Consider the following 26,209-nt stretch of genomic DNA (forward strand, 5'->3'; position numbering starts at 1 on the left):
GTACCCTTCGGCTTTCTTTCATTTTTGGATCACGCCTAAAATAAGCAAACGGACGGATGGACTGCGTGGGAAAAGTAAATACATTTACTGTGGTGCAATATAGTTTACTCAATATCCTATTTTCGGACTACGTGGCAGCCCGGCCTTACCCAACCCTGACGGTTACATCCAAATGTCAGGTAAACGCATTAAGGAAAATAGTGGTGATTGAACTCATACCAGTTCTTATGACCCACTGTAACGTTTGTTTTCCATCCAATCTGTTACTAAGTTCACAGAGACCTGGATGAAGGTAAAAAAATAAATATCAGCTTGATCTAAAACTTTTGTGGCTCATGAGAAGTTTATAATGGTCAGTCAGCACTGTTTCCTTCATTACAGTCCATATGAAATTTGGATCTTCTTCAATTTGTGTCTCAATTACTATAGTGATCTGGGAAAACGGTTGGACGGTGTGGATATACTAAAAACACATCAAGTTGGGCTCCAGAGTCAGGGCCACACCGTGTTGGGTGGGCCTGGGGCCGCACCCAATCTGCTCCGTTACCACCTTCTGCTGGCGTGGCGTCCAAAAAGGAAAACGGATTGGCTATTTCCCTGCCACCGGCCAATGGCTAGTGGTCGGTTCTCTGTGGCCCCACCATGATGTATGTGTTTCATTCATGCCGTCCATCTATTTTTTTAGATCATTTTATGGTATGAGATCAAAATTTAGATGTATCTCAATCTCAAATGGACCACATTACAGGAAACAGTGTTAAATGAACGTAGACCATTAACAACTTTTTGGGACCATAAAAGTTTTGGATCAAGCTGATATATATATATATATATATATATATTTCCTTTCATCTAGGTCTGGATGACCTAATTAACAGATTGGATGTCAAATAAACAGTACAGTGGGCCTTAGGAGGATTTTAACGGTGGATATCCAATCACTATTGTTGATTGTTTTCCTGTTGTGTGGTCTACCTGAGATATATATATATATATATGTATATATATATGCATATAAAATTGTGATCAAGAACTAAAATAATCTGTAAAAATGGATGAACGGATTGGATGAAACACATACACCATGGTGGGGCCCACAGAGCACCGACCATCAGCAAGCGGGCTATTGGGAGGGGGAGTAGCCAATCCGTTTCCTTACATCGCACCCTTTTGAGAGAGAGATTTCCCGATCTACCCTTTGATCGCTGCTTCGAGAGAGAAGTTATACAGAAGAGGGAGAGAGATGGAGAAAAGGGGTCGTCGGCAGCAGCTACTTCTTCTTCTTCTACCCTTCTCTCTTCTCTATCACGCATTCTCATTCAATCTTCCTTCCCACGGTACCCCTCTCAAACCCCAGTATTTCCATTCAACTCCTTCATTTCACTCTCACTAGCATTTTATTTCTGTTTCTTTTTATTTATTTTTTAATTCCCATTTTCAAATTCAAAAATTCATTCTCTTTTTTGTTTCTAATTATTCTTCGCATGTATTCTGTTGTTGTTGTTTTTTTTTTTTTTTTCTTTTTTTTTTTTCTGTAAATAAAAATTATCTGCATTTCACATGCAACCGCTTTGAATTTCTGTTTTTGCATGTCTGGTCACGGTTCTGTGATCCAGCCCGTTGGTTTGATATGCCCCATTATGGATAAGGAGTACCCTGAAGATCTTGACGTTGGGACAATCATAGGCCTTCGATTGGTGGCTTTCAGATTGATGGTTGATAGGAGACTGCCATTGTTGTTCTCATTAAACGGTGATTAGATGGTTAGGATCTTCCGATCTGGAAGAGTTTCTGATGCAACCAAATGGCCGCACGTGCCGATTCATCAAAATTCGAAGAAAATGCCTGCATCTCACGCGTGCACGCTCCGCACGTGTGCACAAGAAAATGCCCACTTTCCTTTTTATTAGCCATCATCACTTTCCATTTTTTTTAAAATTTTTTTTTTTTTCAAATCTCTAAATTAGGAAATCTGCTCTTTCTTTCATATCTTTATTTTTAGGCAGGGAATAATTTTAAATATTTTCTTATCAAGTATCTTCTATTTTTAGGCATTTTCTTAATTATAGAATGCTTGTTACTTAGGTGCTGTCCTATTTCATAGATTTTTAGATTTCATATCTTTTATTATAGATTGTAAGGTTGATTATAAATAGGAGCTATGTCCTATGAAAAAACACAAGCTGATTAATATTCTCTTTATGAAATTTTCTTATTCTCTACGGTAGCTGTTGAAGGGGGAAAGTGATCTCTAGTTCTAGACTGGAGGAGTCTTGCATTTGTGATCTTTAGCATTTGGCTAGAGGATTGTTGGATCTTTTCCACATTCTCTTTCTTTTCGTATTGATTTATGTGCTTTCCCTTTCGGGTTTGCATCAAATTGGTATCAGAGCAAGTTCTACTCTTGGGAAACTGAAAAAAAAAAAGAAAAGAAAAAAAAAGGAAGATGTCATGGATTGGAAGATGTTCTCATGTGTCGTGCAATTATCCCTATTCCGACTCCAATGCCTTTTCATATCCATCGCGCTATTCTTATCTGAGTTACTTCGATGATCAAGATCGCCATTCATATCATCTTGAGTTATACCTATTTTCATATGTGCCTTATGGTGATTCCTTTCAACACCCTTCCGTACATGCTGGCTATCCAAAAGCATCCTATCGCATGGAAATGTCAATGATGCCTACAAATATTCAAAAGATGCAGAAGGAGAACTTGTAGGAGGTCAAGAGGGAGCTTAAAGCATCCAAGGAAGATATTGTAATTTTGCAAATGAATTCAAGGAACTCAAGGAGTCCATGAGAGCTTGCTTTGAACCCTCGATTGAACGGGAAAAGCTTTATGGGCTTCAATATGTTTTATCTAGCATTCAAGGAATGATGTGGTTATGGATAGTGTGGCAACTCAAAAGGAATCTTCCTTTGGATTGGTTGATGGATCAATGGTCAGATCGGAGGAAATTCAAGTAAAACCAAAAGATCAGTTGATGGATGATCCAATTGAGGAGACTGAAGGTTTGGCATATGTGGACGATCCGATGGTCAAAGAGATAGATAGTGCTACAATCATAGTGGCAAAATCCATAGAGGTCAACATGATAGTACCATCTCAACATCAATCAAGGTATGCAAATCAAAAGCGGACTATGACGAACAAGTCACAATCGACACCTAGAACGTGAAGGACCAACAAGAAACAAAAGAAAAAATAGTTCGTGTTTCAACACTATATTATGCAGCAGCTACCCATTAAGCGTGTAGGTCTCCACCATCAACTACCAGCGAAGCTGAAAAAGATGCGCTACAAACGAGGATCTTCGCAGGAGATGATGACTACCAATTTAAACTCGAGGACGAGTTGTTTTCGAAGCCGGGTGGAATTGATGCAACCAAATGGCCACACGTGCTGATTGATCAAGATTTGAAGAAAAGGCCCGCATCTCACGCGAGCACGCTCTGCACGTGTGCACAGGAAAATGCTCACTTTCCTTTTTTTAGCCATCATCACTTTCCATTTTTTATTTTTATTTTTGCAAATCTCTAAATTAGGAAATCTGCTCTTCTTTCATATCTTTATTTTTAGGCAGGGAATAATTTTAAATATTTTCTTATCCAAGTATCATCTTATTTTAGGCATTTTCTTAATTATAGAATGCTTGTTACTAAGGTGCTTTCCTATTTCATAGATTTTTAGATTTCATATCTTTTATTACAGATTGTAAGGTTGATTATAAATAGGACCTATGTCCTATGAAATAACACAAGCTGATTAATATTCTCTTTATGAAATTTTCTTGTTCTCTAAATTAGCTGTTGAAGGGAGGGGGGAGTGATCTCTAGTTCTAGACTAGAGGACTGTTGAGCTTGCTCACAATCTTGCATTTGTGAACATACGGCTAGAGGATTGTTGGATCTTTTCCACAATCTCTCTCTTCTTATTGATTTATTTGCTTTCATTTTCGGGTTTGCATCAATTTCGGGGTGTGGTCCCAGTACAAAAGGTCCCAGTAGATCAATGGTCCGGATTGGTGTTTTAGAACTTGGAACAGGCCAAACAGTCATGCTGGCCCTTCCGGCCCCTCAGAATAGGCGGGGTTGCTAAAAAAAAACCATTTTGAGAAGAACTCACTGTCCAGGTCAACTTCATGTGTCAGACCATGGTTGGACTAGCTTGGACCGAACCAACCATGGAAATGGATCACTGAAATTGGGCCCCACTTGTAAAAGCTCACTGTCTGAGGATATCATACACATTCTTGGGCAGAGGATCATATAATTATTCTGAATATTCAGCGAATGGATGGACCATTTAAGTGATTTATGTTGGGATCCTTACAGTGTGTTTGGTTGCTACATAAAAATGAGTTCATCTCATTTTATTTTATTATAATTATGTATTAGAGATCCTTTTTTGGTGGGTATTAAAAATATAACCAACAATGCTACGTTCTCTAATACATAATTGATAGTAACTACCTTTCAATTTTTTATTTTTATTTTATATATTAACTAACATGAGATGAACTCATTTTTATGTGGAAACCAAATGGGGCCACTTAAAATGGGTTAATTACATTTTATTCCATAGTAATTGTTTATTAGAGATCACAGTTCATATGACTTGTTGATTATCTAGATTGTTTTTAATGCCTTTAAAAATCTCTAATATAGATTAGCTATTAACTCAAATGATCGTTATATGGGCTTTGAGGGGTGAAAGGAACAACCAATGCTTTTGCAATAGGATCGGCACAGTTTCGGAAGTTTCTAGGAGAGCTAAATTGGAAATTATGAGCTGGGCTTTGAATTCTATTTCTTTGAAAGACTCTCTTCTGATTCTTGGGTGTCCTTGTAGCTTTTGGGTTTTTTGTAGTTGTGTTCTTTATGCATTCTTTGTGGGGCCACCTACGCCCCGCTTGATTAATAAAATCGTCATCTTTCAAATGAGCTGAACTCATTTTCTAAGTGTCTACCAAACAGGCCCTTACCATTTTCATGGATTCAATTCTATGGGGCCAACTGGAAATGTGTTTCTACATGGGTTATTAGATTTAAGGTGGAGAGATTATATTGATGGGAAAAGATGATTGGGGTCATTTGAGATAATTTTTGCAAAGAGGAACCAGATTTCCTCTTTTAAGAAAAAGGTGGGACTTGGATTTAATCTATATGGGTAAAACTTGAATTTTTGTTGAAGAACTTGCTGAATTATGGGTGCATTTTACTTGCACCAATGGTGGATTTCACAGCTCATGCTATTTTTGAAAGATAACTGTTGAGTATCGAAGTTTGGCATCTTAAGTAAAATGGTAGCTGTAGAACCATCGGAATTTGAACCGGCAATAAGGACATGTGTGGATTCAAGCCCATAGTTTCAGTGGACAATGCCGATCTCCATCTTCATTTTCTTCTTTCCCCTTTGTGATTGAGTGGCTAAGCATTAGCTGTATAGACATAACTGGGTGATGGTGTTCATTGCAGAAAAAAGATATAATTTATTCATATTTACCTAACCCCAAAGAGCCGAGACAACTAGACAATGATATGATGATGACAATGATGAATCAAATTATCTTTGTTTCAAGTAAGCATTAGTGGTAGAGATGCAATTGAGTTTGAGCAATCTTTGTTTCAACTTTCAAGTAATTGGGAGAGATGTATTATGTCTGAAGGAAGGTTCAAAAGGACATGGGTAGAGGAGGTTGTAAGAAAAGACTTGATGACCTATGGTCTATTTGAAGTTATGGCCCTTGATAGAGTGAAATGGTGGAAGAGGATTCATGTTGTCGACCCCAATTAGTTGGGATAAGGCTTAGATGATGATGATGACGACGACGACGGCGGCAGCGGCAGCGATGATTACGTCCGTTTGAGACCTGGATGTCACTATTGATCATTGGGGTTTCAATGTTGCTGCTCTCCTCTTTGCCTTATCTCCCCAAGTAAGTATTGTTCACCTCTTTCTTTGTCAGACAAAAGATGAAGAAGAAATAAAATTTTCATGTAAAATTTTTAAGGACAACATCTGGGAGGTCCAATATCCATTTGAGTGATCCATTGCTCATTTTGGAGATCTTTTAAGATCAATGATTATCACTTTTGAGTTTTGCAAGTTCCAACACTTTGGCACTCAAATTGTGGCCTAAAATTCTGTGACAGGATTAGTCATGAGTTTGAGCATCTTTTTAGTGTTAGGTAAGGCAATAGAAATGATCTGCAGTTAGGATTAGAAGTTCGAATATGAAATGATTGGCAGTTAGGATTAAAAGTTCAAATTTTGGGTAGGATCAACAGTTGATGTCAGGGGTTAGATTATGATATTTTTGTTTGGCTTAGAAGGGTATACAAGAGTAATAAGAATAGATTTTTACGTTTTATTCACTTTTTAATGAATCTAGTTTCCGAGAAGACCTTTTAGTTATCCAAGAATGATATTTCCATTTTAGCAAATCATTAACGCTTTGTTTGGCTCTGGCCATGAGAAAAATAATTACCGTGAATGGTGCTATTTATGCTCGTGGTGTGCTGAATTAGTCAACCATTTCCTAATTTGTTGTCAGTTTGCATTATTCTCTTTGGGGATGGGTCTTGTGGCAATCAGGGTGTCTCGTATCCGTTACGATACGACTGTATCGGCCAATATGTAACGGTAACGGCCGACACCGTTACGCGATACGGGGTCAAAACGCGCAACGGTTATGGGCCATAACGGCCGTTATGGACCCGTAACGGTTGTTACGTTCTTCTTCTCGGACTGCTGCGGCTGCGGGCCTTCTTCTTCTTCTTCTTCTTCTCTCTGTCTCTCTCTCTTCTTTCCCTCTTTTTCTTTTCGGTTTCCCTCTCTCTCTCTCTCTCTCTCTCTCTCTCTCTCTTCTTTTTCATTTGGTATCCGAAAAAGAAATCGGACCGCGTACAAGTTACACAGCACGCTTTTATCGCACGAGTTAATAAAAGGGCCACATGCCGCGTGGGCCCCACCATGATGTATGTATTTTATCCATGCCGTCCATCCATTTTGCCACATCATTTTAGGTCATGATCCAAAAAATTAGTAAGATCCAAATCTCAGGTGGACCACACCATAGGAAACAGTGGTTATAGAATGCTCACCATTAAAAATTTCTTAGGGTCCACTGTAATGTTTATTTACCATCTAACTTGTTAATTGGGTCACACTGACGTGGATGAAGGGAAAACACACATGTCAGCTTGATCTAAAACTTTTGTAGCCCCCAATAAATTTTTAATGGTGGACATTTAATTATTGTTGTTTCTTATGGTGCGGTCCACCTGAGCTTTGGATCTGCCTCATTTTTGGGCTCATGCCCTAAAATTATTTAGCAAAATGGATGGACGGTGTGGATATAACACATTCATCACGGGTGGGGCCCAAAAAACTTTGACAGTCGTGTGCCACACTTCACAATTAGAGTCCCGCCTAATTCGGGCCCTTAAAAAATTGTACATGAGACATGTATTAACTTAAAATTTACCAATTAAATTATGGACTATAGTTGCTAACTCACAATACCAAAATCAAATTGTTTAAATAGTTTTAATTGTTAATTTCTGGACGCTTATTTTTTAAAATAGGGCCTTTTGATTTTTTTCATGATTCACTATCCAATAAATGTCCACCAATTCATAAGTGGGATAATGCCAATAAATTGCATAAATTTGAGGCTGATTTGGGGCATGGATTGGTCCTCCAAGTCAGCCTCAAATTGGCAACGCCATCTACCTGAATCTAATTTCATATTTTTAAAGAACTATTGGGTGAAAGGATATTAAATTGTTAAGTATATAAATTAGATATTTAGAAAATTAAATATATAAATTTTGTAGTCAAATTCAGGTTATCTGGTTCATAAATTCATTAGACAGTCCGATACAACTTCTCACCAAAGAGTGGACTGTTACACCACCATAAACATGTTCCAATTTATAAATGAATGCATATTTGGAATGTTTAGAATATTACGGATTTAATCCATATTTTTTTTATATTTTTTTGGTAAAAAATAAAAATAAAATTGCACCGTTACGGGCCGTTACGTCCCCATATCCGTATCGGTATCGGAGGGCACCGTTACGCTAATTGATACCGACATGGGATACCTTGGTGGCAATTCAATTTGGTCGTCTATGCCTACTACCATCTAGCAGTTGTTTGAACTATGGAGAATTCGTCATCCTCATGAGAAGCACAAAAGATTTGGGTTTTTTTTTTTTTTTTTTTGCTGTTGTGTGGGGCTATGGAAGGAAGGGAACAACCAAACTTTTGATGGCAAATGTCCACCAATTTCCGATATCATTTTTAGAGTTAAACTCCTTGTTAGCTCTTATTAGGCAGAATCATGGGGTCCTTGCTCTCCCACCCTGTGGAGCAGCCCCCCTTTCTTGATCAGTTTTATTCTGTAATGCACTAGCTATGCATTGGCCTTCAGGAATTTCTTTTCGAATAAGATTTTCATTACCAATAAAATAATAAAAGATCCCCATAAGCACGTATGGTGCTCGTGTCAATACGAAAGAGCTCTTTCTTTCTAGCACTACATAAAAGATTTCCTTTCTCCAATTTTTGTGAAAAGAAGAGGAAAAAAAAGGAAAATGGATGATGTACCTGATAGTGAAGTTCTCATGCACAAGATACGAGGTAACTATGCGAGAGCTTTATGAGATTTCCACCTATTATCCGAACAAGACTCCAAAATGGGATCCATGGGAATCCATGTTTTATTAGTGCTAATGGAAATCTTGTAAATCATCATTGGATAATCTTTACAACTTTTTTTTTTCCTCTCTTCTTTTTCAACTATCCAAACAGCCCTTGGAGTAGGATGTTCCAAAATCACAAATTATTTTTCTTTGCTCCTGAAATAGCCACAAGCCAACGGCAGCCTAGATTACTGTTTTAACTAGTATCCAAAGGTAGTATGTTTGGGGGCAGGGGTTCAGTTGATTCTTTCAGAACATTTTCGCAAACAGATGTCCCAAAGTATATGTATTAATTGCTGTTGTAAGTGTCATTATTTTTTCTCTGTCATCTTGATAAATTGTTGGATCGTATATTTGACTCGACGGTGCATCTTTTAATTGTAGGATGCTATTGGACCGAGTCCTGTCAAAACAAATGGATTGGAGGATGTGGCGCGGGTCATGTCATCATTGACCAGTCAGATGATTGCAATGGGCTCTGTCCCGAGTCAAAATATCCATCGTGCCTTCCTTTCTACACCCATTTCCATTGCTGTAAACCAGGTCAGTAAAATCTTCTACTTTTTTATGGATAAAATCTTCTGCTTCTACAATAAAGATGTATAAGGTGACCACAGTTATTAGCTGAATGGTGGTACATTAGGGAGTATAGATGTTTTAATAGCCCAAAGGCTGCTGCTATAGGACTTTTTAATTGCTGTTTTATGCTCTATCCCCAGTAAAATAGCATCCAAAAGGTTAATCTTGGTGATCTTTCCTTTTTTTTTCCTTCCTTTTTTAAGATGAAGCAATTTATTAAGGCAAAAGGCCAAATGAAAGCAGAAACAAAAGAGAAAACAGAAAAACAAACAAGAAGAGAAACAAAACCTGCACCCACCTCAGGGAGCCAACTCCCTGAAATACAAGTCCACCGGAAAACAAACCCCAAAAATACACACACCCTTGGGGAACCCAATCCTTGATGAACAAAGCAACCCAATTACAATCACTAAGAACAGAACTCTCCCCTTGGAACAGGCCTTCAACCAAACCAGGCATGACCCAACTAACTCCAGCGGATTGTAGAATACCAGACCAGATCAAACCAAAAAGAAGCAATGGATAATAGGTGCTTTCAAGGTAGTGTTGGAGGTCCTGAAATTTGTTTAGGAAGGCAAAGTTAATCAAGTGGACCTGAGCTCGTAAGTCTTTTGATTGGTCCTCCTCCAAGGCTTTTGTTTTCCTTTAGTTGTTCCCTTCCATCAACACTTATAGTATGTAAGGTAGCTAAGTTCCCCTATGTTGGAAGCACGACATACCGATATCTGTATCGAAGATTTTGGGAACTGTTGAGTCACATCCATCTTTCTGTATCCACAACCTATCTATATGTGTATCCGTATCCATACCCATATCAGGTATCATAGATGGGTTGACACAATGGAAAGTGGAAATATTGCAATATCAGTAGGGTCTTGTACGCTTTTTTTTTTTTGGATTTAAGTGATCCGTCTGTCTGTGAGATTATCCCATTTTGCAATTATTTTACCTTTCTTTGTGCTTTTGCTTGAGCAGAGAGCCCAAAGATAACAGACAGGTGTTGGAAATGCAAGAACAAGGTAGACTATGGTGAGGAGTACATATGTTGCACGGACTGCTCCGATCCTTACCTCACTGACAAGAACACCAAACTCGGTTACTGTAAAACTGGTGCAGAGCTAGCTGTGCAGTTAAAACCAAAAGGTATGTTTCTTGTTCATCACAACTTACTGTGCCTTATAGGGCAATGACTGTAGTCAAATATTGGTCATGAGAGAATTCACCAATAGACAAGAGGATTCTACTTGTAAGTTCTGATCTGTAAAGCAAAGGATAGATTCCCACATTTACAAATGTGATGCATGCATGTGAGATCCAGGATGTACATCAGGTGGGCCTGATAGTGTTTGACCTACCCCAAAAAATAAGGCTGACCTACTCTTCAAGTACATCATACATGTATTAAACAATAACCCATGCAAAAGGATGAGGAATGGTCCTCATTCAGCATCAACTTGTATCCCACCTGATAAATGGTCCAATCTGATTTCTGGGCTAGGAGACATTAACCTTGGGGACTGCCTGATAAGCAGCCTGTCTCACATATGCAGCACATTGGTGTGTCCATGATGAGCTCTGCCAGAAGTGTTCCTTTGTAGACAATGCTCTTATTCAAGAATCTAATTTTGTTAACAAATGATTATCAATACTTCAAAAGAATGAAATTATAATGCTTCTCTGGTTTGCAGAAGTTTTCAAATGGATTGCTGGGCCATGGATGAAGTGTTCATCCCCTTGCGATGGTGGAGTTCGGTATCGGGATGTGGGTTGTTTTGGAAGTATTGAAGGTGGATCAACTGCACAGTACCCAGTAGATGATAGTAGGTGTTCAAATGAAGAAATGGTAAGCCAAACATGATAACCAAACTATTTTTGCATGAGTAGGATTTCCATGGTACCACTCCTATTCCCTTCATTCATTCTAAAAGTGCTGCACATTGAAAACTATGAAAATTCGGTAGAACGGAGAGATTGATGAGGATGTTTTAAATAGAATTAGAGCTGGGTGGATGAAGTTGAGATGTGCCCTTGGAGTGCTGTGTGATTGCTGCATATCAATGAAACGTAAGGAAAACTTTTATAGACAGTTATTTGACTGGGTAGAGTTTGGACAGTTAGGAGGCAACACGTGTAGGGTGATCTTTGCAGAGGTGAGGATGTTAAGATGTGGCATCAGAAGATTGGTGCATATAGAACAGGGAGGTCATTGAAATCTGCCTAGGAGTAGACCCAATGGGAGAGAACATGATAGAGAGCTAATTGAAATGGTTCAGCCACTATAAAAACTAGAGACTGTGAGACAGTCTTGGTAAGGAGGAGCACTTTGGTTAGTCTTGTAGGGCCTGTTAGATGTTAAGTAGAAAACATCCGTAACTTTGACTGAGATCACTGATAAAGACAATCAAATCCCTTGATCTTCTCCAACAACCTTAACAAACCTGATCTACAGTCTCTCTTTTGTATTTTAAATTTCAAATCAAATGTTTGTTAGGGTTGTTATTAGGTTGTTATTTCCCTCTTGTAACCTACAATATCCTAAGTGTATATATATGCAATATACCTCTCGGATTTGGTTATGAAGCCAGAATTCCAAACAATTCAATCTTTGTCATCATATCAGAGCCCTTGACTCACGTCTGATTCATATATTTTCTCCTATCCTATCCTCTTGGCTTCCTCTTCTTCAAACTCTCATGTTGTTGCTTTTGTTGCTCTTAACCTTAGTCAACTTATTTCGGGTAAGCTTGATGGGGAGAATTATCTCATATGGTTATCACAAATTGTTCCTGTACTCAAAAGTAATGATTTGATGGGCATTTTGGATGGTTCAGAACCATGCCCAGATAAGTTCCTCTTAGATGATCAGGGAAGACAGACCTCTAATCTCAATTCAGCTTTTCTTTTATGGCACAAAAAGGATCAGTTTGTTCTTGGTTGGATTAATGCCACTCTTTCTCATAAGGTGGCACCCTCGGTTTATGGCACCACTTCTGCAAATGCTGCTTGGACTACCTTATCCAACAAGTTTGCCTCTCAATCCGGATTGGCCATTTGAAGAGAAAACTTTAGTCTCTATCTCAAGGCTCTAGAAACTGCTCTACCTATCTAGATAATGCAAAGGAGATTGTGGCAGAACTTGGTGCAGCCAGGAAACACATTGATGATGATGATCTGATTAATTATATCGTCTCTGGTTTGAATCCTTCTTTTCTTCCTTTTATCACATCTCTTTCTATTGCTTCCCGAGATAGAACTATCTCTTTTGAAGATTTTCAAGCTGAACTGCTATCCAATGAACACTTACTTGAGCACCAACTCAAAACCATTTCTGATGCGGACACAAGCGCATTCAAGGTGTACCAACGAAGAAAGCGCCAACCACAAGTGCTGTCCTTATGAATAGGCGACTATTGAGGAGCTGAAGACCTTTCACATGTGATTGGACATATAGAAGACCCCACTCAGGGAAGACACATGTGAAGGAAGATTGGAGAAAGAAGACCGAGCACCCAAACTTTCCCGTACTTATGTTATTTGCGCGTTTTTGACTTAGTTAGGGGTCTTTTAGTAATTTTATGTCTTTATTTGCTTATTCTAGGCGTATTTTTAGTAATTTTATGTCTTTATTTGCTTATTTAAGTGGGGTAAAGCCCTAAACTCGAATTTCAACTATTGATTAATGAAAAGCAAACCCTTTGGTTGCCTCCTTCCTCTATTCTCTCTAATGGTGCTTCTTCTCTCCCCTTGATCTTCTTCTTCTAATGTCTTCTTGTGCTCCTCCAACTTCTTCAAGGTAATAATTTTCTTCCTTTTATTTTCCAGTTTTGGCTAATCCTTCTTCGATCAAAATCTTGAGAACCGATCTAAACCCTAAATTTCCAAATTCTCAAATCCCTAATCCGAGAAACTTCTTGGTTCTTCGGACTAGTGATCTTCATTGATCGATTGGGTGTGACCATGCAAGATCGGGAGGTCTCATCCCTCGCCGGATCCAATCTAAGTAGTAATTGAATTCCATAATCCATGGTTGTAGTGATGGCCGGCTCCATTGCATGTTTCCTTTATGATTTTCTCAGTTATGATGATTACTGTTAGAATTTTAGATCATTTATTCCTTTTATTTCCGCTGTTTAATTATCTCCATGAGCATGCATCATAATTAGGGCTGTCCTACATCAAATTGGGTATCAAAGCCTAGGCTTGCATGGTTTTTGTTTAGATCAAGTTATCAAATTAGGGTTTTGATTTTTAGGTTTAACTTAGGAAAGTTTCAGGTTTAGAAAGTTTTCAATTTTAGAAAGTTCCTAATCTGGAAAATTTCCAGATTTGAGTTGTTTCCTGTTTCAACTTAATTGTGTCAGTTCATAGTAGTTTTGCATTCATCGCATTCATCTTGAAAGTCATAACACCTAGTAGTCTAGTTAGGTAAAGTTTGGTTCAAGTCTTCATTGTATGCCCACGAGAAGAGGTAGAGGTTTCGGACTTCAACCTATCATGAATAACGAGCAGTTATCTGAGCAACTTGCTCAATTGATACAAAAGATAACCGCCCTAGAAGCGGGTCAAAGGCGTGAGTTTGCCCGCCTTAAGAACCAAATTACCACTACCATGACTAAGGTGGAGCAACTAGAGGCGTCCCAAAAGGAAAACCCCGCTGTAGGGGAAGATGCGCACTCCCAAGTGGAAGGAATCATGGAAGAACGCGCTGCCACACGTGGTGGTAGTGAGGATAGAGATCGTGGTAACGGTCGTGGTGTGGTGCGAGAGGCACGAGCCACATGTGGTTATCAAGACCGCTATGATCCAGATGAGCGTGTGATGAAAAGTATGAGAGTTGAGGTCCTGAGTTTTGATGGGCGCTTGGATCCCAAGGCATTCCTTGACTAGGTTGCTGACGTGGACCACTACTTTGAGTGGTTTAGCATGTCAGAAATCCGTCAAATGCGGTTTGCTAAGATGAAGCTTGTAGGTCAAGCCAAGCTCTTCTGGGCCAACACCGAGCGTAGGATAGAGAGAGTTGGTAGAGCCCCTATCACACATTGGTATGAGATGAAAGAGAAGTTGAAGGAGAAGTACCTTCCTCTCTCATACCGTCAGAAGCTCCTTGATCAATGACAATCCTTACGCCAAGGGTCAATGCCTGCCGCTGACTACATCGCTAAATTTGAAGAGTATGTGATGTGATGTGATATTCGAAAAGACCCTCTAGTAACGCTCTCGCGTTTTAAGACGGGCCTTTGTGCGGATCTTCAGCGCGAGCTTATTACTCGGCCCTTAACGGACTTAGATGAAGCATATCAAGTCGTGCAAGAGTTAGAGCAATATCTGAAGGCTCCTGTCGTTCGTCGTTTTGAGTCCCGAAACTCCAGTGCTAGATCTAGTTCCCAAGGAACTAGACCTAATATTGGTAATCAACCTAGGACACAGGCGACCATTCCGCCTAAGCCTAGGGAGGACAAGGGCAAAGGGGTTCTTGGTGCCGGTCCTAGTAACATAAGCCAAGTGAGGTGTTATGAGTGTGGCAACCTTGGCCACATGTCTAATCAGTGTCCTACGAAGAGCCGTGGGAGAGCCGTAGTTATAGGCGAGTCCCACGAGGGTGGAGATGACCAGGGTGATTATGAAGTTGAAGAGTATCACCCTGAAGGAGGACTTACTGATGAAGAAGAAGTGGATGGAGAAGCAACGCTTGCAGTAGTCAGGCGTGTGTTAGCTCAGTCTAAAAGTAGTGCTGACTGGCGTCGAAGCAATCTTCTACACTATTGCCAAGTGTGGTAAAAAGAATTGTAAGGTGATGTGGACAGTAGAAGTTGTCAGAATGTGATTTCCACTAGCACCTTAGATCGCTTAAAACTGAAATCCACACCTCATCCAGACCCGTATAAAGTTTCTTGGGTTGACAAGACATCCCTACCTATCACCCAGCAATGTCTAGTCCCCATCGAGTTTGGGTCATACAAAGAGTCCCTGTGGTGTGATGTTTTACCTATGGATGTGGGACATGTTATCCTAGGTAGACCATGGCTATTCGATAATGATGTCACGATCTTTGGCCATTCGAATGCATGTACTTTTATGTATAATGGTAAAAAGATCAAACTTAATCCCATGCCACCTGAGAATACACTAGGGAAGAAGAAGGATGAGAAGGCAAGTGAGCCTAGAGAAATGGAGAAATCCAAACATAAGTCTTTACATATAATCAGCGCAAGAGTTTGAAAAAGAGGCTAAAGAGGATTCTATGGTGTATGCCCTTGTGGCTAGAGAAATTACACCTGAGGTTCCATCAGAGTTGCCCCGTGAGGTGACCTCGGTCCTGAAGGAATACAGTGATGTATTTCCTGAAGACTTACGGAATGAGTTGCCACCTATGAGGGACATACAGCATGCCATTGATCTTGTCTCAGGGTCTACTTTACCGAACCTTCCTCACTACAGGATGAACCCTGCAGCGCATGCAGAGTTGAAGAAGCAAGTTGATGAGCTTCTGCAAAAGGGTTTCATCCAAGAGAGTATGAGCCCGTGTGCCGTACCTGCATTGTTGACGCCAAAGAGAGACGGCACGTGGCGCATGTGTGTGGACAGTCGTGCCATAAACAAAATTACTGTCAAGTATAGGTTCCCTATACCTAGACTTGATGATATGCTTGACATGTTGGACAGGTCCACTATATTCTCTAAGATAGACCTTAAGAGTGGATATCACCAAATCCGTATACGCCCAGGAGATGAGTGGAAGACGGCGTTTAAGACGAAAGATGGGTTGTATGAGTGGTTGGTTATGCCCTTCGGCTTGACTAATGCACCCAGTATTTTCATGCGGGTGATGACACAAGCTTTGAGCCCGTTCATGGAAAAATTCCTAGTGGTGTACTTTGACGATATTCTTATTTATAGTACCACTAAGGAATCACAACTTGAACATTTAAAGAAGGTCTGTAGTGTCCTTAGGAAGGAAAAGTTGTACGCTAATCTTAAGAAATGTGCATTTATGTCTAGCCAAGTTGTGTTCTTAGGATTTATAGTGTCATCTGAAGGGATGCGCGTAGAGCCTGAAAAAGTCGGGGCCATAGTTGAGTGGCCAGAACTAAGGAACATTCATGAGGTGCGAAGTTTTCACGGCCTAGCAACTTTTTATCGTCGGTTCATTAGGGGTTTTAGCACGATCATGGCTCCCATTACCGAGTGCATTAAAAAGGGAGAGTTCGTGTGGTCTAAAGCCGCCGTCAAGGCTTTTAAAGAAATTAAGGGCAAGATGGTGGAAGCTCCTGTCATGCGTCTACCTGACTTTTCTAAAGTCTTTGTAGTAGCATGCGATGCGTCTGGTGTCGGTATAAGTGGAGTGTTGAGTCAAGAAGGACACCCAGTGGCCTATTTCAGTGAGAAACTGAATGAGGCAAAACAAAAATACTTTACTTACGACAAAGAATTTTATGCGGTAGTGCAATCCCTGAGACATTGGTGACACTACCTCCTACCGCAAGAATTTGTTTTATTTTCTGATCATGAGGCTTTGAGATATTTGCATTCTCAAAAGAAACTCAACCCAAGGCATGCTAAGTGGGTAGCGTTTCTTCAAGAATATTCGTTTGTTTTGAAACACAAGGTCGGGGTTGAAAACAAACCAGCGGATGCCCTTAGTAGGAGAGTGGCGTTGCTCAACTCCTTGAGTGTAGAGGTAGTCGGATTTGAGCAACTGAAAGATGAATACCCCACATGTCCTGATTTTGGGGGTATTTACGCGTCGCTCTCTAGTGACCAGCATATTATGGGTGAATATGTTCTTAAAGATGGCTTTCTTTTCAAGGGAGACAGACTTTGTATTCCTCGTATGTCCCTTCGTGAATTCCTCATCTGGGAGCTTCATTCAGGAGGGATAAGACTATTGCCCTCGTGAAAGATCGTTTCTATTGGCCAAGCCTCAAGCGAGACGTAGCCAAATGTTCTAGGGCAGTGTCGAACATGTCAGTTGGCAAAGCAAAGAAAGCAAAATACTGGGCTGTACACGCCATTGCCAGTGCCACATGCTCCATGGCAGGACATTAGTATGGACTTCGTGCTCGGGCTTCCCAAGACTAAAAAAAGCACGATTCCGTTTTTGTCGTTGTGGACCGTTTTTCTAAAATGGCTCATTTCCTCCCATGTTCGAAGACTTCAGATGCATCTCATGTTGCTCATATCTTTTTTGATGGTGTGGTGCGTCTCCATGGGTTACCTAAAACCATAGTGTCTGATCGTGATGTTCGATTTACTAGCTATTTTTGGAAGACACTGTGGCACATTATGAGAACTCGTTTGCAATTTTCTACTGCTTACCACCCACAAACAGATGGTCAAACTGAAGTGGTAAACCGTAGCCTTGGAAATCTTCTACGTTGTCTAGTGGGTGAACATGTTAAGACTTGGGACCTAATTTTACCAACTGCTGAACTTGCTTTTATAATGGGTCAGTTAATAGATCTACAGGGTTGAGTCCTTTTGAAATTGTAAGTGGTTATAAACCTAGAATGCCCATAGATCTCTTACCTATGTCTGTTACCCAAAGGTCTTCTGAGTCAGCCAATGCATTCGCACGCTATATTCATGATTTGCATACACATATTAGACAACGGTTAAATAAAAGCAATGATGATTATAAAGTTTCAGCTGATTCTCATCGTGGAGTGCAAGAATTTCAAGAAGGAGACTGTAATGGTGCGAATAAGGCCAGAGCGATTCTCTCAAGGATCTGCAAGGAAATTACAAGCGCATAGTGCTGGACCATTCAAGATATTACAAAAGGTTGGGTCCAACGCGTATCGGGTTGACCTTCCACCTAAAATGAGCATTAATCCAACTTTTAATGTGGAAGATCTAGTCCGTGCCCATACTCCCATTGTTGATACATCGTCCCTTTCATGGCCTTTTTCTGAGTTTACTACCCAACCCCTTCCACCCCCTCCTCCACCCATTACCCATAAAGAAGCAATTGAGGAAATCTTGGATGACGAGATGGTATCCACGAGAGATGGGGGTTTCCAAAGGTATCTTGTCAAGTGGAAGAACAAACCATCGTCTGAATCTACGTGGCTGTCGGGCGACGCATTGCAGGGTATTGATCCCGATTTACTCGAGCGCTACAAAAGTTTCAACTCGTCGGAGTCGAGTTTTTCTCACCCGAGGGGAATTGCTGCGGACACAAGCGCATTCAAGGTGTACCAATGAGAAAGCGCCAACTACAAGTGCCGTCCTTATGGATAGGCGACTATTGAGGAGCTGAAGACCTTTCACATATGATTGGACATATAGAAGACCCCACTCAGGGAAGACACATGTGAAGGAAGATTGGAGAAAGAAGACCGAGCACCCAAACTTTCCCGTACTTATGTTATTTGCGCGTTTTTGACTTAGTTAGGAGTCTTTTAGTAATTTTATGTCTTTATTTGCTTATTCTAGGGGTATTTTAATAATTTTATATCTTTATTTGCTTATTTAAGTGGGGTAAAGCCTTAAACTCGAATTTCAACAATTGATTAATGAAAAGCAAACCCTTTGGTTGCCTCCTTCCTCTCTTCTCTCTAATAGTGCTTCTTCTCTCCCCTTGATCTTCTTCTTCTAATTTTTTCTTGTGCCCCTCCAACTTCTTCAAGGTAATAATTTTCTTCCTTTTATTTTCCAGTTTTAACTAATCCTTCTTCCATCAAAATCTTGAGAACCGATCTAAACCCTAAATCTCCAAATTCTCAAATCCCTAATCCGAGAAACTTCTTGGTTCTTCGGACTAATGATCTTCATTGATCTGTGACCATGCAAGATCGGGAGGTCTCATCCCTCGCCGAATCCAACCTAAGTAGTAATTGAATTCCATAATCCATGGTTGTAGTGATGGCCAGCTCCATTGCATGTTTCCTTTATGATTTTCTCAGTTATGATGATTACTGTTAGAATTTTAGATCATTTATTCCTTTTGAAGATTTTCAAGCTAAATTACTATCCAATGTACACTTACTTGAGCACCAACTCAAAACCATTTCACCTGACACCAATAACTTTGCCTTCTTTGCCCGAAAACCTCAGCATCAAAATTCCTAGCTGAACAACTTTCCTCCACGCTCCAACCAAAATTCGCAGCACCAAAACTTCACTCAAACATTTAACCGCAAGCCCAAATATCCTGGAAAATTAAACCAACCCTCATTGCAAACACCTTACCACTCTCTAACTCCTAAACAGTCCAACCAGCAACCTTATTAGTTTCCAAAACCCAATCAGTAGCAGCAACAACCATTCAACACCCCCAGATCACCCTGTCAGATCTGTGGCAAGTCTAATCATAGAGCTCTTGACTGCTTCCACCGCATGGACTATACTTACCAAGGCCGACATCTTCCAGCTCAACTAGCTGCAATGGTTGCACACTCTAATGCCACACATGAAGGTGAAGAGACGTGGTTTGCTGACAGTGGAGCTAATCAGCACATATGACCAATCTTGAGCAGATGACACTCCATCAACCTTACACTGGTCAAGAGAATGTTGTTGTTGGTAATGGACAAGGTTTGAGTATCCATAACACTGCTTCTACCACTTTCCACACTCCTACTTCCAAACTTAAACTAGATCGTATTCTTCATTGTCCTCAAGCTTGTGCAAATTTACTTTCCATCAATCAATTCTGTCTAGATAACCATTGCTTCTTCATACTCACTGGAACTCACTATTTTGTTGAGGACAATCACACGGGGCAGACATTGCTGGAAGGCAGGAGTAGTAGTGGACTCTATCCTCTCAAGTTGCAGAATTTAGATCTCAATAAGCCGCTTGCTATGGCAGCCATTGTAGGAGTTGAAGCACCTGTTTTAGTTTGGCATTCTAGATTAGGGCATGCTTCCAATTCAGTTGTATCGTTTTTGTTGAACAAACACTCTCTTCCCTTTGTTGGTTCTTTAAATAATTCTGATGTTTGTGAACCTTGCCAATTTGGCAAAAGTAAACAACTTCCTTTCTCTAATTCTATGCAAACTTCTAGCTCTCCTCTTGAGCTTATTCATTTTGATGTGTGGTCTTGTTCCACCTAATCTCTTGGTGGTTGTCGTTATTATGTTATATTTATTGATGATTTTTCTCGTTATTCTTGGCTTTATCTTATTCATAACAAATCACATTTGTATGTTTGCTTTGATAAATTTAAACTGCTAATTGAGAATTAATTGTCCTGCAAAATTAAGCAACTTCAAACTGATGGAGGTGGGGAATACATGTCCAAATACTTTCAATTGTTCCTTCAAAACAAGGGATCCATCATAGAGTCACCTGTCCACACACACCTCAATAGAATGGAATGGCCGAGAGAAAACATAGACACGTCATAGAAATGGGGTTATCTTTGTTGGCTTAATCTCACTTATCTACTACTTAATTGGGTTGATGCTTTTCTTACAGCCATTTTTCTCATTAATCGGCTACCTACAGCTATTCTTGATAATCAAACTCCTTATTCTAAGCTGTTTGGTACAGATCTTGATTATTCAGCCTTGTGATCTTTTGGCTGTGCATGTTATCCTCTCCTACGGCCTTACTCCTCTAACAAACTGATATTTAGAACTAAGAGGTGTATTTTCCTAGGTTACAGCTCCAATAAAAAAGGGTACAGGTGTCTTGATCCTTCTTCTTACTGGATATATGTGTCTCAGCATGTTGTGTTTAATGAATCTAAGTTTCCTGCATCTAAAGAAGTGCAGTCCATCTCTACCTCCAACAACAATACTTCCTCGATAGGTACATCTCCTCCCATTCCTTTTATTTCAAATTTTGATTTATCTCATTCTCCTCCTATTTTTTCTCATCCTAATCCTTCTCCTACATTCACTGAAACACCTTCCTCTACCGAATCAAATTCTCCTCCTACCAATATATCCACTTCTGACCCTCCATCTTAATCTATTCCTTTGTCGATTTCAGCTACCCTTGCACCCAGCATACCTTCCTCGCCTCCTATAAATACTCAACCTCCAAAATTGCATCCTATGACTACTAGATCCCAAACAGGCACCCTGAGAACCCTTGAGTTCCCTAATTTCACCTCCTTCCACTCCACTAAACACCCACCTATTGCTCTAACCAGTACTATGGTTACCTCTTGAACCTAGTTCTTACAAACAAGCATCTCTTGATCCGGCTTGGTGTCATGCCATGCAAGAGAAGTATGATGCTTTGATGGCCAATAAAACCTGGGCTCTCTGTCCTAGACCTGTTGACCATACTGTTATTGATAACAAGTGGGTTTACAAGGTGAAACAAACCTCAATGGGTGAGGTTGATCGATTTAAGGCAAGGCTGGTAGCTATTGGCTATCAACAAGAGAGTGACATAAACTATACTGTGACTTTTAGTCCAGTCATCAAGCCTGCAACCATTCGGATTGTTCTTACTCTTGCCATTCAATTTGACTGGACTATCACTCAACTGGATGTTTCTAATGCTTTCTTACATGGAGTGTTACAGGAGGAAGTATATATGGAACAACCTAGAGGTTTTGTTAACTTAGAATTTCCTGATTATGTCTGCAGACTTAAGAAATCGCTTTATGGCTTGAAACAGGCTCCTCGGGCCTGGTTTATGAAGCTATCCCAGTCACTCTTGGAGTTTGGTTTTACCTCATCCACTGTGGATTCCTCTTTGTTTGTTTATCACAACGATGATGTTCATTTGTTCTTTCTCATTTATGTTGATGACATCTTAGTGACCGGGACACATCAGGTCATGATTTCTTCCTTCATCAGTCAGCTCCAACTTCAGTTTAAGATGAAGAACCTTGGTGATTTGCATTTCTTTCTTGGCATTCAAGCTTATAGGGACTCTTCTGGTTTACACTTGAGGCAGACTAAATATATTAATGATCTTCTCCATCGCACTAAAATGGCAGGAGCTAAACCTTTTCCCTCACCATGTTCATCAGGACTTCGGCTGTCTCTTACTAGTGGTGAGCCACTTACTGCCGGTCAAGTGACAGAATATAGGCAAACGGTTGGGGCATTGCAATACTGCACCCTCACCCATCCAGACATCTCATTCTCTGTCAACCAACTCTGCCAATTTATGCATTGTCCCACTTCCTCTCATTGGTCTGCAGCCAAAAGAGTACTAAGATATCTTAAGGGGACTATTCATCATGGTTTATGGTACATAAAAGGTCCTCTGTCTCTTCAGGCCTTTTGTGATTCTAACTGGGCAGGGAGTCCTGATGATCGTCGATCGACTACAGGCTATGGTATTTTCCTTAGCTCATGCTTAATGTCTTGGTCAGCTAAGAAATAACCTTTAGTAGCTTGGTCCAGTACTGAAGCTGAATACCGAGCTCTTGCCTTTGCCACTGCTGAGTTGTATTGGATACGGATGCTCTTGCAGGCTCTTTGCATTCCACTTGCTGCTCCTCCTATTCTCTGGTGTGATAACATTGGTGCTTAAGCCTTGGTTTCCAATCCTGTTTTTCACGCCAAAACTAAGCACATTGAGGTGGATTTTCATTTCATTCGGGAGAAGGGTGCTAACAAGGACATTTCCCTTCAATTCTTTTCCACATAAGACTAGCTTGTTGATGTGTTCACCAAGGGTTTAAGTTCAACTCGGTTTTGTCTTCTTGGAGACAAGCTGCAGGTGTGTCTCCTCCCCTCCAGTTTGTGGGGGGATGTTAATCAGAAAACATCCGTAACTTTGACTGAGATCACTGATAAAGACAATCAAATCCCTTGATCTTCTCCAACAACCTTAACAAACCTGAACTAAAGTCTCTCTTTTGTATTTTAAATCTAAATCAAATTTTTGTTAGGGTTGTTATTAGGTTGTTATTTCCTTCTTGTAACCTACAATATCCTAAGTGTATATATATGCAATATACCTCTCGGATTTGGTTATGAAGCCAGAATTCCAAACAATTCAATCTCTATCATTAGAAAGATGAAATGAAGAGCTTAAAAGGACTTGGATTGAGTTGATGAAAAGGGATGTAAAAGTTATTATTATTATTATTCATTTACCAAAGATATAGCCTAGAAATAATTGGCAATTTTAGTTTTTATTTTTAAAGCTGACCCCAAGTAGCTGGGGCAAGGCTATGATGATAATGATCAGAAACTTATGAAAATTGTCATCTTTTTCATTGGTCGAGACTGGTGATAAAGATAACCTTATTTAAAAATCATGTTAAGATAATCTGTCAACAATATTCATAAGTTGGCCTTGTTGGTACCATTCACTCTAGGTGAGTTGGGCTCAAACCCGAGACCTCAGTGTTGAAACATGCCCCGTATACCATTGAGCTACCATTGAAACACGTACTTTTTATTTTAAATTTTAGTAAAAAAAATTATAGGCAAGTCTGGAGTTCAAAACACAAGTAACTATGGAGTTTCAAGCTTGGGGAAGAGTATCCCTTGTCTTCTTACCTGAGTGAAATGCTCTGATTTTGAATAATATGAGTATCATAATCAGCATCAAGCAGCATAAGAAGAACCAAACAGAAGTCCAGGAATCCAAACTGTAAGCTGTTTTGTTGGCTTTTATAATTCCTGAAATGATGCGTGATGCAGGACAATTAACCACTTTTAGAGCAAGTGGTTAATTATCCTGCATCAAATTGGTATCAGAGCAGGAGGTCTTGTGTTCGAGACTCCTCACCAGGGGTGATTAATGCGGGAGCATTTTCACATCGGGCTTGAGTGGGGTGACTTGTGGGATGCAGGGGCACACTTGGGGTGGGTGGTCCGCGGGGCCCGTGTGAGGCGGAACCCATGGATTTGGGGGCCCACGAAGAGGGTTCGGCTAAGGACCTAACCCATGGATTTGGGGCCTAGGCTATGAGATAAAGGGATTAATTTGCCATACTCTCTATCAGTTAGAGCTTTTAGAGCAAGTGGTTAATTGTCCTACATCAAAGTGGTTATGTTACTTTCATGTTGGACTCGACAAAAATGTAATTGCAGTTCAAAGGTTTACTTTGTCGTTTTGGATTCTCGGACAATTTCCTCTTGATTGAGTTGAATTTTGCAATGCAATTCACTTGTGCATCTAAACACGTCCTGAAAGTTGTATCAATAACCTATTTTGCATGAATACCCTCTCTTCCTGAATTTATATGCTATTTTTCTGCAAAATTTTGCATTCATCTGAAATTCTTTGGATTTCACATGATTAATAGAATATGTTTCATCAAACTAGTGCTATTTTTGGTACCTGCATTCACTGCTATGGAAATTTTTTTTCCCCCATCTCTATGCTTAAAAAACACAAGGCACTTTTCATTCTTTGAGTTATTATGGTCCTACCTGCTCGTGTGGCAGCCTACCAGTCAAGAACCCTGTAATTTGAGAAGCTGTGAAGATTTCAACTATAGTAATCCAAACGCAAGCAAACATGGTAGAATGTCTGCTTGGTGGGTTACTTTGCTTGTTCTTCTTGGGGTCGTAGCAATCGGCGGTCTTGCATTCGCAGGTTACACTTTTTACAAGAGGTAAGTCCTACCCTAAATATTTATATTTTTCATGCCTCTTTGTTGTCCACTGAAAGGAACAAATGTGAGCAAATGACTGTATAGCCTTTCATGTGCTTCGGCGGGCCATAACACTGAGAATTGCTATATTCCTATTTTCTTCTCAATTATTCTTTTACCATTTGCATATGGGAAAATAAGACCATCTTGTCTCCTACATGAGAGCATCGCGATTCACCGGAAGAAGAAGAAGAAGAAGAAGAAAAACTCTAACGCCTCACATTGGATGTACAGCCAAACTTTGGTTTGCAGGGCTTCCCAAATACCCTTAATGCACATGTTGTATGGGGAAGCCCAAAAAACAGAATCTACTGTGGGCCCATTTTTTGCACAAATTTCAGTAGTTCTCATTTCAACCTCTTGTTGACGCCGCAAGCATTTGGGAACCATGCGCACCCAAATGTGCCCTTGGGCAACCTACTCGACTGCCCAGAGGGGACCTATGCATGGTCAGGCAAGGTGCCAACTCCAGGGTTGTGATTGGATGCAGTCTTTTATTTTTTTTGAAAGCTTATGCTCCTTCAAATTGAATTGTGAAATAGTTCAATTCATAGAAAGACCAAACAACCAAAGCAGAGAGTTACGAGAGGGACTAACCCCAAACTGCATTTGCAACCATGTGCCCTCCATGTGCTCATTTCCACTTAATTTGTTGCATGAATTGCAATTCTGTTCAGTTTAGCATCCAAACGCACCCTACGTGTGTGGCATCTTGAATCCTGGGCAGCTGCCACCTTTGAACTTTGGCAACCATCTGCAGCAGTTAACTGCTTGTGTAAGTGCTACCATCAATTTGTAGATGGCCAAAGATCCTAACAGTGTGATTGTCATCATTGCCAACAGGAGAAACTCAACCCAAAGCGGCTTTGTATATATCATGCTAGAAGGATATTCGTAAGATGAGCTTGATTCTTGGGGTATGAGAGAGCTTGATTCTTTTGGTTCCATTTCATGTTTGAGATATGTTTGTACTTGGACACACATTCTTTGTATCATATAATGTCAAAAGACAACTTCTACACTGGTATTGCTCTGAACTTTGTAGCAGACAACCTCAGCCTGCTTGTATCTATTTGTATGTGTTATTGATTTCTTGTTCATGTTAGAATCTTGTGGTGCTTGATGAATTTGTGGAAAAATCAGACACTACAGGGAACTTCAGGGAAACATCGGATTTTTATTTATTTTTTTCTTTTTGGGTTAGCGTGTTAGTACACACCCATGTGTGTACACACACTCCATGTTAGCCACCCCCGCTGGGGATCGATACCAAGACCTCAACTGTTGAAACGAGGTATCTCCACTCAGTCTGCCAGTTGAGCTATGGATCTGGGTGTCAGGAAACATCCGATTCGAAGCTGTGGTAGATGCCAACAATTGAGTAGA

The 26,209-nt window shown here is 40.1% G+C and overlaps 1 protein-coding gene and 1 non-coding gene across 2 annotated transcripts; both read left to right on the forward strand.

The window, feature by feature from the left end:
* Positions 1-1,176: 1,176 nt before the first annotated feature.
* On the forward strand, positions 1,177-25,931 carry LOC131223258 (uncharacterized). Its single transcript, XM_058218602.1, has 6 exons — positions 1,177-1,337; positions 9,103-9,261; positions 10,273-10,440; positions 10,986-11,140; positions 24,615-24,784; positions 25,667-25,931. Exons 1-6 carry the CDS (start codon positions 1,244-1,246, stop codon positions 25,719-25,721), a joined length of 801 nt encoding a protein of 266 aa, XP_058074585.1. The 5' UTR covers positions 1,177-1,243; the 3' UTR covers positions 25,722-25,931.
* On the forward strand, positions 12,451-12,575 carry LOC131224578 (small nucleolar RNA Z247). Its single transcript, XR_009161051.1, has one exon. It is a non-coding gene; the product is annotated as a small nucleolar RNA Z247 (small nucleolar RNA).
* Positions 25,932-26,209: the final 278 nt, after the last annotated feature.

This window comes from Magnolia sinica, chromosome 13 (genome assembly GCF_029962835.1).
Source record: "Magnolia sinica isolate HGM2019 chromosome 13, MsV1, whole genome shotgun sequence".
NCBI lineage: Eukaryota > Viridiplantae > Streptophyta > Magnoliopsida > Magnoliales > Magnoliaceae > Magnolia > Magnolia sinica.